Source organism: Eptatretus burgeri, chromosome 9 (assembly GCF_056783735.1).
Source record: "Eptatretus burgeri isolate ZD-2024b chromosome 9, Ebu_testis_v1, whole genome shotgun sequence".
Classification (NCBI taxonomy): Eukaryota; Metazoa; Chordata; class Myxini; order Myxiniformes; family Myxinidae; genus Eptatretus; species Eptatretus burgeri.
In genome coordinates this window covers 49,652,030-49,667,029 of record NC_140969.1, presented here as the reverse complement: position 1 = coordinate 49,667,029, position 15,000 = coordinate 49,652,030, and the positions used below count along the sequence as shown (strand labels likewise).

The 15,000-nt window shown below is 43.6% G+C and overlaps 1 protein-coding gene across 5 annotated transcripts in view; it reads right to left on the bottom strand.

Moving 5' to 3' along the window:
• VPS13B (vacuolar protein sorting 13 homolog B) overlaps positions 1-15,000 on the bottom strand; it is a 616,840-nt gene that overhangs the window by 397,890 nt on the left and 203,950 nt on the right. For all 5 annotated transcript variants that reach the window (XM_085896658.1, XM_085896654.1, XM_085896653.1 and 2 more), the window contains 2 exons: positions 12,795-12,916; positions 3,183-3,364 (listed from right to left, as the gene is read on the bottom strand). In XM_085896658.1, coding sequence (XP_085752784.1) covers positions 3,183-3,364; positions 12,795-12,916 — 304 coding nt within the window. The remainder of the gene's footprint in view (positions 1-3,182; positions 3,365-12,794; positions 12,917-15,000) is intronic.

Sequence of the window (15,000 nt, the reverse complement as noted above, 5' to 3'; positions counted from 1 at the left end):
GGATTCCATCACCTTGCTGATGATTGGGAGAAGGCTGATTGGTCTGTCGTTATATGGATCTGTTTTTGCACCTTTTTTATGCAGGGCAGTGATGTTAGCAGATTTCCAAGCAGATGGCAGATGACCTTGGGCAAATGAGAGGGTGAATAGAACAGAGAGAGGGTGAGCAAGAGCATAAGAGCAGGCTTTGAGGACACGTGGGCTGATGCCGTCTGGACCGGTTGCAGAATCTGACTCGAGGTTTGAAAGCAAGCTCTCCACCTTGTCAGGAGAAAAGGATACAGAGTCCAGGGACAGTTGGGTGCGACTGGGTAAAGTGGGTGGAGATAGTGATGGGTTTAGGACACAAGATTTAGCTGCAAACACCGAGTTTAGACATTCAGCTTTATCACGTGTGGAATCAGCAGTGCGGCCATTTGAGGTAAGGGAGGGGATGGAGGGGGAACATACACCAGAAACAGATTTGATTAAACGCCACCAGGATTTTGAGGAGGGAGAGAGGTTTGAGAGTTCAGATTTGAGATGAGAAAGATGTTGTTTTCTGGCTCTCCTGAGGGTAGATACACACTTGTTCCTAGCTTTGTGGAAAGAACTGAGATTGCCCTCAGTTGGGTTTGCTTTCCATGAGGCAAAGGCAAGTTGTTTCAGGACAACTGCCTCGCCACAAGCTTCAGTAAACCAAGGGCGGGAGGAAGGGTAAGACAACTGAACACGAGAGGGGATAAATCTGTGCATGAGGGAGAGCAAGTTTCTTTGAAAGAATTCCCAGGATGAGTTGATGTTTGAGAAAGTAGTGATAGGAGACCAGTCTGTAAGTTTGATGGCTGCTCGGAGACCCTGCCAGTCGGCTTCATTGAAATGCCAGACTCGACGGCGGTGAGGTGGTTCTCTGATAACAGCCAGAGAGATGTCCACTTTAACAAGGACGTGGTCAGAAGAACCAATTGGAGCGAAGGAAGAGCAGCAGATATTGTCAGGGAAATTTGTCAAAATCAGATCCAGAAGAGATGGAGTACCATTGGTTGAGATCCGGGTCGGGAAGTTGACCGATTGAGTCAGTCCCAATGAGTCGCAGAAAGCTTTTGCTGAGGTGCCATGTCAGGTGAGAGAGGTACCCACACCTAGCCAACTGGCGTGATGACAATTGAAGTCACCACATAAGAGGAAGAGAGAGTTTGGATGAGAAGATAGAAGATGGTCCATGTTTTCAGATAGTGAGATGTAGATGGAGTCATAACTGTTCGGTGGACGGTACAGTACACATATAAACATGAGGTGGGAGTGGAGGGGAAGCCAAAGCCAGAGGTATTCCTGGGGGTGTGGGGGAGTGAGAGCAGTGCATGGAGTGTGAGGAATAGAGTCTTTGATGAAGAGAGCAACACCTCCACCAGGACGAGGCTCAGGTCTGTCATACCGTAAGAGGGAGTAGCCAGGGAGAGATACTTGGGAGTCAGACACGTCTTGGGAGAGGAAAGTTTCTGTTAGGCAGATAATGTCTGGTTTGTCAGTGGCAACCTGTATGGAAAGATCTGAAAGGTTTGAGCGAAGGCCCCGGATATTTGAGGTCCACACTTTTAATGAAGAGGAAGGGGAGGAGGCTTTATATATATATATATATATATATATATATATATATATATATATATATATATATATATATATATGTATATATATATATATATATATATATATATATATATATATATACATACATATATATACATACATATATATATATATACATACATATATATATACATATATATATACATATATATATACACATATATATACATACATATATATATATATATATCTATATATATACACATATATTTATTTATTTAAAATACATATATATGAAAATACATATATTTATTTATTTAAAATACATATATATGTATATATATATATGCATATGGATACACAATTTTGAATCGATGCCATTTCAAATCGAAAATGTTCTCACTGTCCTTCTGAAGGAACCTTCCACTCGGTTGTCCCATTCTATCCTGCAGGACATATTGTCATAACCCAAGCAATGTCCAAACAATAATATCAATCAAGCAAAGGGGATTGGGTCACAGCTTTTAAAATGCCCAGGAACATCAAGCTGCAGAGGAAGTCATTCAAGTTTAAGATTCACAGCAATGATGACCAAGAACTCCAAATATGAGAACCACACAGATCAACATAATTATAATCCGTGTCCAACGTTTACACTTAAACTTGAAAATCTGAACATTTAAATGGAACGAAAGAGACTTGACAAAACAAACTTTCATTCTGCAAAAGCACAGGTCGCAGCATGGAAATCATGAAATTTGCAGCATTGAAAACCCAAAAATTTAAATTTGCAACATGAAGCAGTAAACCTCTTAAAGCAGCTCAATACCACCAAGGAAGGTCTGCAAAACATCAATTATTCACCTAGAATCGAACACAAAGGCTTGAAAACTGCCATGATAAGCACCACATTTTTTGAATGTCCTCAGCTTGCACACAAAGGTTGTGAGGGGTGAGAACTCAAATGCAGGCAATAAACATTGCAGAAAGCATTTCTGAAGGGTTCGGTGGAATCGTAGGGAAGGGCACACATCTCGTATGAAATCAGAGATGAGTCGGGTGACTCCAAATCTCAGCCAGATGCAGGGTTTGGCTCATGGTTCTGGGTTTTAACATAAAACTACAAAAGCAGGAATAAAAAAAACCCAAACCCTGAGACTTGTTGCCTATTTCCATCAGCCCTTATACTTGCAGAAGTTTAATAAGAAAGCAGGGGATTGTAAAAGCAACTAAAAAGCCGAAAACATGGCGATGGTGTTTTCACAAAGGTGATGGGATGTGGGACGCAATGCTTTATGAAAACTTTAGTGTTCACAAATATAAAATGACAATAGTTGCAACTACTTGAACATCTAACGAGTAATTGGAAACCATTAGTTCAACATGCCAGGGACATTCTCAATGTCACGTTCACACATACAAAAAGGCAAACACACAAAAAGCACGAGATGGTGATGTGCATTACTTTGGCAAAGCTTTTCTCCAATCCCCAAGGGCATGTCCCGAGCCTTCGCGCTCTCTGCTCCAATTAAAACCAAATGGTACACCATAAGCCCTGGCAAAGATGCGGGTTTGGCCCTACAAGCTCCGGGGGCCACGCTGGGGTGGGCCCATACCTGGGTGGCCAAAAGCGTGGAACAACGGGGTGGCCGCCGCCTTCAGGCCCCCCGGAGTGCCAGGTCGGACCCAGCTGCAAGTGACAGCCTCAAGAAGGCTCATCTCAGCTCTTGTCAAATGCACACACAAACTGGGCAGCTCTGCTGTAACTTCAGACAGTGGAAGAAGGATCCGCCGAGTCCTGTAAAACAGAATCATCCATCAGATTCCCAAATCAGCTATCATCAGAACATCATTCATTACACACTGCGACCACTCGTGACACCATAAACGTTCAAAATGGCATCCCACCATAATTTACCATGTGGTGCCTTCATAACCTTAGTTAGACAATGATATCAGTTTGTCGAAGAGCTTTTATAAAGGTTTTCACAAACAGATACAATACCCCAACCCTCTCCACCCCCCCCAAACATGCCCTTTATTAATTATCAAAATATTATTTCTTATGGTATCTTTGCACATTAAGATGCTCTAAATATCACCCTCGACACAATTCAATTCCCCTTTGAGACGCATCGGTTACTTGAGTGCAGAGCTTTCAGAGTGGGAGGTTTTGCTTTACCTACTTTTTCTTATTATTGTGCCGAGATTAAATCTTCTGGAAAAAATGTACTGCATATGTGCGCAAACACACGTCCAGGCACACCCAAACACAATGACAGAATGAATTGGAGTTGTCAGGACCTAAATCAATATCTTGATTTTTAAGAATCCTTTCTTTGATCTTAAAGGTCTATCGATATGTATAATCAATGTCTTTGAGGTTAACAGAAAATAAATGACATTCTGAAAAATGAAAAGTGTTAAGAAGTGCACATGATGTATTTATTATTGATCCCTTTGTGACTAACGAGCCTTTTCTCCGGAGAAGTGAGTGGGGGGGGGGGATCTCCTATTTTCTGGTACTTGAGCAAAAACATCTGGATGAAAACAAACCTAAGAGAAACGTTCCCACGTAAATTTGATATTAGCTCGACAGTGACGTCATCTTTTTTCTTTTTTTTTAACTAGCAACAAGACTTCAATTGCCATGGGTATCAATTTGTTGCCAAGAGGACTTACATGAGGTTTGCGTTCAGCAAATGCTATTTTATTTAATATCCTCATCTCTGCTGGAGAACTTGCTAATGCTATGGAATGCAGCAAGAAATTATATTGCTTCATAACACACAATAATACAGAATTCATATTTCCTAGCTCGAACAATATTAATGCAGCTGCATCTACTGGATAAGTTACCGGTACTTGCAATTACATACTTGGTGGCAATGACATGACGCAAAGGAAGACATTATGAATGAGGAGGAGGAGAAAAAAAATAAAACACAAACAAAGCAGCAAATGCATTCTTTGAACAAAGTAGCAACGTCAATGAAGAATATTCCTCAAAAATGTCAGAGAGGGTATTATATAGAGACCTCTTCAGTGATTATCAGTTGTACATGGTTTTTGTATTCATTTGTCCAACTGTCCAATTCACTTCCTGAACAAAAGCTTTAGCATCATTCTTGAATATTTCCTAGTGCCTTACCAACGTAAAGAGGCTCTTGTTACATTAAACCCTGAATGAGTTTTTCCAAGCATATCACCGAACATTTTGTATGCCTTTGAGATTAAAACAACCCAATTTCACACTGATGAGGATCCTCCAAACCACCGATTCTCTCGACTCAAATAGCTTCTGTAACCATCAAATGACAACCAGTTTTAACCACCGATTCAAAATCATCAAATGGCTTCTCCAACCACAAATTGATGACCAATCTAAAAGCAGAAATTCTAAACAATTAGACAGCTTTTATAACCACAAAGTCCAGATAATTATATGGCTTGCATTATGACAAAGTTTTCATTTTTACATGCCTTGTTTAACCACCAGGTTTACATTTTGACACGACCAGTTTAAACACAATTTAAGTTAAAATTTTTAGATGACCATTTTAACACGTCTAAGTCCTCACGCGTCTTCTCTCACCACGTGGCTTATATCATCAAGAAGTTAAAATTTTCAGAGATCTTGAAAACCACAAAGCCAACATCATGAGGAGGCTTCTCCAACCATCAATTGCACAAACCTCACTGTCCTCCCCCCCTCCCTTTGGGCAACGGCAGAATGAATCACTTGGTCTAAATCCACAGATTACTATTTTAACCACCAAGACCAAACCCTAAAATGGCCTCTATAACCACAAAATTCAACAGATCACATGGCATCCCGATCCACAAAGCTGAAATGATCAAATCGCTTCTCTAACCAAACTCTTCAAGGAACTTTTCTATCATTAACTTCTTAAAATAACCTTTCCATCCCCTATTTTAACACCTGAAAAGGCAATCTCAACGAGCACTGTAATGCTGCACAAGGCCTTTCCAACCACACAGCATTACGCTTCACTAAGCCCAGCAAAGTCCCAAACAAGGCGGAGGCTCATACGCAGGTCCAAATGGTTCTTGTTATGGGATTTTCAGTGATGGACCAAAGAATTCTTTCCTCTTTCTTGCCGAAGAAAACCACGAATGGCTCTGACATCCGGGTAGCCGGGTGGAGACTTAAAGCAGGCTGAGCAGCACAAAGTATGCGGTTCATGACCACAGCATTGCATCTTATCAGCTTGTCCTTGTTAAATCCCTATTGCAGCCATTTGAGCAATTCCAAAGAATTTTTTATAGGACCGATGCACCAGGCTACCCAATGAGTTTTTTATATTTTAAAACTTTTTCATACATACACTATATACAACATCACAATATACAACGTTTCATACATACACTATATACAAAGTTGCAACGTCAATGCAGAATATTACTCAAAAATGTCAGAGAGGGTGGAGGGACCTCTTCAGTGATCATGATGTATTTATTGTCAGGTCAGGCCAGATCAGATCTGTGACTTGCTGCAGGTATCATGTAAACCTGTACGAACCTGTTCCATGGTTGGTTTGTCGACGACTAAACAGTCTCCTCCACCAGGTTTCCTGGTGAGGAGGGTGTTTGGATATGGACACCCAGCAGGATTAAAAACAAAACCTGTCAAAGGGTGGAGGAGCTCCTTGTGAGCCAACGGCCATCCATATCTAGTGCCCAGCTGTGTCTGCGGACGTCCTCCCGCAGTTGGGTTACTTCTTATGAGAAGGTTGGTGGCAGGATTTGCACTCCGGCCACTGTAAAACCCTTCATTCCGCAAAACACTCTATAAGCAGAAAAAAATCTGAAAACCCACTCCGTGGGGGTAACTCCTGTGCGACTTCCCTTCGCAGAGCAGCTCACCGGATGACGGGATTAGGGCAAAGCCTTCGGGCCCCCCAATCTTTGATGATCGGAGGGAAACCACGGGGTAACATTCCCAGGTCAGATTGAAGGAGAGTGTTTCGGAGTGGTGTTGAGGCATCGTCCACCAGACGGCGGTCTCCTTCGGCTGGGTGCCTGGAATGTCCTTTCCCCTAGAGAGGATGAACACCTGTCTCTGTTATCATACGAGCTCAAGCGTTTGGACACCAGTATTGCAACACTATCTGAGGTTCGGAGACAGGATTGTGGCGAGATCAGGACGGGTGGTGACACATACTGTTGGTCTGGTCACTCTGATGGTTACCATGCCCAAGGAGTTGCTGCAACTGTGTCCAATAAGCTGACCCCAATGATAATTGAGGTAACACCGGTCAATGAGCATATGATGAGACTAAGGATTCGTCGCTCCTTGGGTGTCATTTTCCTGGTCTCTGTTTATGCTCCGACTGAGGTGAGTGATCTCACCGTGAAGGATGCATTCTACGCCACGCTCGAGTCTGTGGTTGATCAGTGCCCCAGATGAGATACACTTTTAGTCTTGGGGGATTTCAATGCATGAAATGGAACTGATAGGGATGGTTATGAGACGTGTGTTGTCCCCATGGGTCTGGAACTGTGAACCAGAACAGCACCGAGTTCCTTGACTTTGCAAGACGTCACGGACTTAGAGTGACTCGTTCAGGGTTTCAGCGCCCATAGGCACATCGCTGGACTTGGAATTCCAATGCTGGCGGTGTGGCAAAGGAGATTGACCATGTGCTCGTTGATGGTCACTGGATGATGATCCAGAACTGCAGGGTCTACCAGAGTGCTCAGTTCCTCAATACTGACCACCGGCTTGTTGTAGCAACTCTTAAGTTACAACAAAAATCCAGGAGAATGGTACCATCCCAGCCTAGGCCAGATGTTGGCAAGCTCAAGGATGAGAGAGTAGCTGAAGAGTTTGCGAACCAGCTGAATGGAAATTTGGGGGGTCTGGGTGCTTTGGGAGATCCTGAAGAGTTGTGGAGTGCCTTCAAGACCACCGCCCTTGATGTTGCCAGTGGATGTCTTGAAACTCAACAGAGGTTGAAGAAGAATTTTTTCTCTCAAGGGACACTGGATACCATTGACCAGTCGCAGAGTCAGGCTGAATGGAAGAGCTGAGCTGTTCAAGGAACTGAGGAGTAAAACTGTAGAAGCATAAAACTGGAACAGACTGTGTTGCTTCACCCTCTGAAGCATTAATTGGACAATATTGCACTGCGGGAGGTAGTATATAGCTATCATAATGGCGAGAAAAAGACAATCAACAAAGGAAGACAGACAGACCATCATAACCCTTAAAAATGTTGGTCTTTCCTTTAGAGAAATTGCAAAGAAGCCAAGGTGTCAGTGAGTACAGTTTCCTACACCATCAAAAGGCACTTGGAAACTGGAGGAAACTCTGACAGGAAGAGGTCTGGCAGAACCAAAGCCACAACACAATTAGAAGACAAGTTTCTGAGAGTCAACAACTTGAGTGATAGGCGTCTCACAGAACAGCAGCTTCAAGCACAGCTCAACACTGGTCGAAGTAAGGAAGTCTCAGTTTCAACTGTGAAGAGAAGACTTCGAGCTGCAGGTTTGACAGGTCGAGTGGCAGTAAGAAAGCCATTGCTAAGATGGCAAAATAAGAAAAAGAGGCTTGCCTGGGCCATGAAGCACCGCCAGTAGACTCATGAAAACTGGAAGAAGGTCTTATGGACCGATGAATCAAAATTTGAAATCTTCGGTTCATCACGCAGGGTTTTTGTACCCCGTCGAGTAGGCAAAAGGAAGGTTCCTCAGTGTATGACACCAACTGTAAAACATGGAGGAGGAGGCATGATGATCTGGGGCTCCTTTGCTGGAACCAGAGTCGGCGACTTGCACAGAGTGACTGGCACCCTGAACCAAAAGGGCTACCACTGCATTTTGCAGCGCCATGCAATACCCTCTTGTCTACGACTAGTTGGTCAGGGGTTCATCCTACAGCAAGATAACGACCCAAAACATACCACCAGGCAATGTCAGAACTACCTTTGAAGAAAAGAACAAGACGGTAGGCTTAAAATCATGGAATGGCCAGCACAGTCTCCAGACTTAAACCCCATCGAGCTGCTTTGGGATGAACTGGACAGAAGGGTGAAAGCAAAGCAACCGACAAGTGCAACACTTGATTGATTTTTTTTCGATCTTTTTATTGATTTTGATATATATATATATATATATATATATATATATATATATATATATATATATATATATATATATATATATATACATTTACATATATGTATACATATTTACATGTATATTGTTACGGTTGTGGAAATTCACAGAACACCAGTCAGGTTCCCCAGAGGTCAGTTATTTCGGTAAGTGTGTGTTCCAGGTTAGATTTCCCCACCGAAGTATAAAGGAAATTATTCGTGTGCCGAGCTGTGCATCTTTGAGTTAGCCGTTATTCTTTCTCTATCTTTTATTTTAACAATAACAACAACAATAACAACTCAACGAACACGTCCGCGTTTGATGGCGATTTCCACCACGTCCGCATTTGATCGGGGCGGATCCAGCCTGGGTGAAGGTTCAAAGGTGAAAAGGGGGAGGGCGCTGATTTCGGGTGGCAAAGTCCACCACGGCCCCTCCCCTTGGGGCTATAAAGGGCCGCGTTCGCTCGCCGACAAAGAGTGTTGGTTGGGTTGGAGAGCGGTTAGTTGAGAGCCGTTGGAGAGACGCCGAGCCACCGGCAGGAGTTGAGCCATTGGAGTTCGGAGTGGAAGGGTTGGAGAGCCTGTGGGAGCTGGCGAGAGCAGTGGAGTCCGTTCGCTGGAAGGTTCGCCAGCGAAACCAGGAAGCCGGGGTCGAGACCCGTTCACTCCTCCAGCGCATCGTCGGCTCAGCCAGGCCACAGTGAAGGCCGGATGACCGAGAACCACCGTACAAGCTGCTCATCAAACCGCCTAAGCGATTGGCGCATTCGCGATGCACAGGGCCGAACGGAGACACGAGGGGTCGCCGTTAAAAACCCATCGAGTCACCACAAGGGTGACGAGGTAACCTGCCCGGTCTCTCAGGGCCTATTCCGGTCATCCCAGCCCTGAGTGCATTAAAGGCTCACGAGCCCGGTTCTTTCTTTCTTGGGTTTGCATGAAGGTCTGTGGCGCCTTGTCCTTAAGTAGAATCGTTGTTAAGTGCCTGTATGTACATTGCAAAATAGACATCGGCTGTAGGCTTTTGCTCGTGTCTTGTCCCCTATTCCCCCATTAACTCCTTACGTGCTGGGTGAAAATAAACACCATGTTGTTTGAATGTCAACCGGCTCGTTGCGTCACTTTCTCCATTGACTGCCATGATGCATTCGGGAAATTAGCTGGCTGATTACAAAGCCGATAAAATAATCTGGTCCGACGGGATGTGGCGAATTAAAACCGCTCGGCATTCGCATATGGAACGAGCCGCTTAAGCCGCTTAAGCCTCTTAAGTGCAGGCCCCGTCGGGGTATAAACTCCCGGCATTTCTGTCCGCGCGAATAGTTAGGTATATCGATAATTCGGCGATTGACCCTGTAGCGCATGGACAGAATAGTTGACTGGTTTATAGTGTATTAAAACACCCGTAGCTGGGTTTCAGCGTTTGTCCGGAAGCTACGACTAGATTGTCGCGTTCGGTGAACGCCCGGCCGGGATTGGGCTGAAAAGGTCGTGCGCACGCCGAACCGGCGGAAATCTACAATATATACATATGCGCGCGCAAGCACGCACGCACGCACACGCACACGCACACGCACACACACACACTTGTGGGGTTCCAACATTCGTGAGTTCTGCATATTCATGGTTGCTAATTTGCGAGATACTCCTACATTCACGGGAAATTGCCTCACGTATTCGCAGTTTTCACGATCCGTGAGCATAACAGTTCGAAAACATATCTTTCATGAGCCATGTGCAAAGCAGCTGGGTGTACGTATGGTTACTGTTGCTGTACTGCAGTGCAATAACTGTACTGTACTCCACAAAAAAACATATCTTCCATGAGCTGCAAACATGACATGTTTGCTGTACGAGTATTGTAGCTTTGCGGGATAAACATAGTTTCGCAGGACATCTCAACATGTGCACTTTAAACATACGGTACTATACGTACTGTATTATAGCTTCACAGGATGTCTCACCAATGTAACACGTCATTCCCCATGACACCATCCCTTATCGATTACATAATAAAAACACTAACATCTATCATAGATGGCAAGTGACCCGGATTTCATGGGTTTGACCCATTCTGTTTGTGAAAAGCCACAGTCCCATTTTAGTATCGTCAAAATTCGTATTGGATGGAAAGTTCTATTCATTTTAAAAACGCAATGTTTTGCTTCCATTCCACTCGCAAGGATTGACGCACAGACTGTTTGACCTGGGATGGATTCAGTTTGTTACCAAAGTCTCTTGAAGAGCGCTCCCCAAGTGGCTTCAGCACTCAAAACAAGTATTCCACCATTCGACACTGTTGATAAGGAACGGATGGCTTGGCAAGCGATAGAAAGCTTATTCATAATGGAACACACGCAGTCTGTTCAGTTCCCAAGCAGCCAGCGTTTCGTTGTGGTGTTTGCTTGATTGCTTAAGCCTCTTGGCAAGCACTCTACAAGAGGATTGGTAATGGAACACACACACACACACACACACACACACACACACACACACACACACACACACACACACACACACACACACACACACACACACACACACACACACACACACACACACACACACACACACACACACACACCTGGAGTGAGTGGCAACCGATACGCAATGTATCCCTCGAGTCAATTGGCTGTGTGACGTCATGAGCTTTCTCTCACTGAAAGACACGTCACCATCCTCCAGGATTCCACACGTAGTATCACTTCCCATCAAGTCTAATAAATAAATAACCCGGTTTTGATTCCCACCAAGCCATTTTTTGTCACCCCCAACTTGCCGTGTATAATCTATTGATGTATCCAGTAATTACCAGGTCGCCACATGCAGACATTACACAATGGAAACATTCAGCGCATCTTAGTGTAAATCACCATCTTGCTACAAACAGCACCATCTGAGCTGTTACATTTTAAAGAAGAAGCTGTTACAAGCTTCTTCGCTCACTGCAGATCTGGGTAAAATCACAAACTGGTCCAACACGTGGAACATGTCTTTCAATCCTGACAAATCTCTCACTCTCACTCTGTCTCTCCGAAAGGACCATTTGGAACCCCCCCCCCCCCAACACCCCCATCTACTTTCTCAACAATCCTCTGAAAGAAGTCCTTTCTTTCAAACTTCTGGGTCTCATTATCTGCCATGATCTTTCCTGGGAAAGCCACATTTCCAGCCTGGCCTCCAAAGCCAGTCGCCGACTGGGAATCCTCCGCCATGCAAAGTCCTTCCTCGGCCCACCTGAACTCCTGACTACATACAAAGTTTCGTCTGCAACCTGATGGAGTACTGCTCTACCCTCTAGGCTGGTGCTCCTGCCTCCCACTTTTCTCGGCTTGACGCTGTGGAAACCAAGGCATTTCGGATAATTGGCATCGCCGCGATGAGGCTGAATCTTTGGGCCTCTCACTCTCTCACCGCAGGCACGTCGGTGGTCTTTCTGTCTTCGACCATCTCCTCTCTGGTCTCGCCCCCCCCCGCCACTGCTATGTGTGCAATTAGTCCCCACCATATTTCCACAGGGTGCTCAAGGTCCGCCAACCCCCTTCTGGTAAAACTACCAAAATCACCAATCACTGCTCACCTTCACTCTTTCATTCCTCTTTTTTCCCACCTTTGGAATAAACTCCCTCACTCTGTTCAATCACATTCTTCCCTCCAGGCCTTCAAAACAGCTGTTCACCACCACCTCTTATCATCCCCCATCCAAATCATCGATCTTTTCTACCCCCGTTAATCCACCCCAAACCCACCTCCTTCACATTCCCTGGTGTCCTTCCTGAAAGTCCCTGTAATCTTGTGTACCCCCATGTTCCCCACCCCATCCCTCTCCCTTCCACAGATCTCCTCATGTCTCTGTTCCCCACTGTTTTGTCCTTCCCACTCCTGTCCCTCTTGTCTCATGCCCCCCTTGCTGTGCGTTGTGCGTTTGCTCTCATACGAGCCTCGACAAGATGTACAAAAAAATAAAATAAAAACAAGGCAGTGAAAATTCCTGACAATTTCATCTTCTGCAGTACAAGGACCCAATAACACGTTTCAAAATTAAAGGTAAAACATCATGAAAATATTGGTGCCTTTCCACCTAAATGAGTAGATAACTCTTACCAGTAAACAGGCAGTTGCATCTGCCGGAAAGAGAACACCATGCTAAACGGAGGCACAATTGGGATGGTGGGTGTGGACATGCCAGTGAAAATACACCGAAGATCAGCTTGCAAACCAAACACCTGGGAAAATAAGACATAGCAAGTCAAAAACTCCACATCTCCAGAAAACAGCAAACCATCTACAACTACATGGGGCAGGTAAGTTTTGGGTGTTTCAGGCACATAGGAAGGCCAAGCTTAGCAAGCATGAGCAGACGTTATTGCATCCAGCTGTCTTGGCATGCAGTTCTAATCACACATGGCTCTGCCTACACATGTCTGGCACTGCTGTACTTTTCAACACTTCAAATTTTCTGTAGCGTCCTAACAGCCTACTGCTTTGAGGACAGATCAATTGCACAACTTGAGCAGAGAATACGATTAACATCCCGCATGCACTCTTTTTATTTTTCTCACAAAAAAAAGAGAATCAATTTTCAATAGATAGATGATCCATAGAAATATTAGTACAAAGCTTTAAAAGAACAGGACAAGTGTTTTTTCTAATGCTTTTTTGCACACCAAGGGGTTTTACAGAGAAAGCAACCATTACTGGTTATCTTCTCTCATTCGCAAAAGTCAAAATAAGGTGAAGGTATAAACATGGATTACGAGGTGAAAGGATAATTTAATTGCAATGAGTTCAGATGATTGTGATGAAAAAAAAAAACATTGCTTCCACAACAAAAAAAAAAAGAGCAAGTAGAGATTGCAGACCCTCGCCAGACTTAGAATTGTTTTGGGTGTTGTTTGTGCAGATTTGTGCAATGAATTTTGTGTAGTGTTTGTATACTGGTTTGTTATGTAATTAATAGGCATAACTAGAACTGCCACTTTATAACTGCTGGCAATTACCGAGTACCAAGATGTCCTGCTTTAATGCAACCCCACTTTGATCGGACACCTGACCCGGACCCATGGCGTTTTTAGTATTCAACTGAATTCAGAATGGGATTGAAATAAATTCAATTCAAATCAAATGGAAGACCAAATAGGTACAATCCTTCATTGGAGTAATCAGAAGGAACCCAAACAAGCAAAAAGCAACGATGAAGTCATCAGGAGGAACCTGGATAGGATTCGGGTTTCAGCTGCTACTCCTCTCCCCTCAAACCCATCCAAGAGCAGCCAACTGAGCCATACTAAAAAAATAATTTAAAAAAAACCCCACATCAAAGTAATTAAATAATTATGGCTGCCAGACCATGCGTCCAATCAAGTTGAAATTGAAAAGGTGTGTTCCCCATCATTACTCCATCATAATTGTGACTAGCATAACCCGCGCTCTGCACGACATGTTGGGGTGGGTGTGTTTGGGAAAGGAACTGATGCAGAGTATCAGTAGTAATTTTACTTTAATGCAGTAAGTGGAATATGATTTCACTGTTTCAGAACCATTTTATTTACTTTTTTTGTACCATGCACCTCATATGGTCTTTGAGATAATGTAAGCCGAATATCACGTTACTCGAGCGCAGAACAAAGTCGAAGATAGCGCGACACGAAACCACAAACTCGGAAATAATATATAAGAAGTTTCACACCGATCAATGAAGCAGTTCAAGAGAAATAATTTTTGAAAAGATTTTTGCTCAATCCAATATAGCTGCCAGACCATGTAAAAAATATCAATTAGTCATGAATACCCTGGTGTCTCCAAGGTTTGGGAACATGTGGGTGAAGTTTCCACTCGATCTGTCCAGCCATTCAGGAGAAGATATTTATACGTTTTAGGATAAATCCAATATGGCTGCCAAATCATGGGACCTATGACGTCATATGTGTGAATGTTTTGTTCCTCATGGATTTCAGAGAAGATTTTTGAAGGTTTTTAAAAAAAAAAAATAACACCAATATGGCTACCAAACAACGTAACCAATCATGACATCAATTTATTTCTGTGGACCAATTTATCCCGAGATGACTCAAAATTTTTCATACCGATTTTATGTAGTATTATATGTATGCAATCATGACGTCAAAACGAAGGCACTCAGGATGTCATAAAACTAGAAGGGCACTCTTCGACGTCGCAAGATATGCCTCTACCCACATTATTAAATCATTATACATATGTCTCCCAAGTTTGATTTAAATCCCTGAACCCAGATTCTTAATCTATACAAATAAATGTCAATGTGTGCGTGTGCGTGTGGGTTTCATAA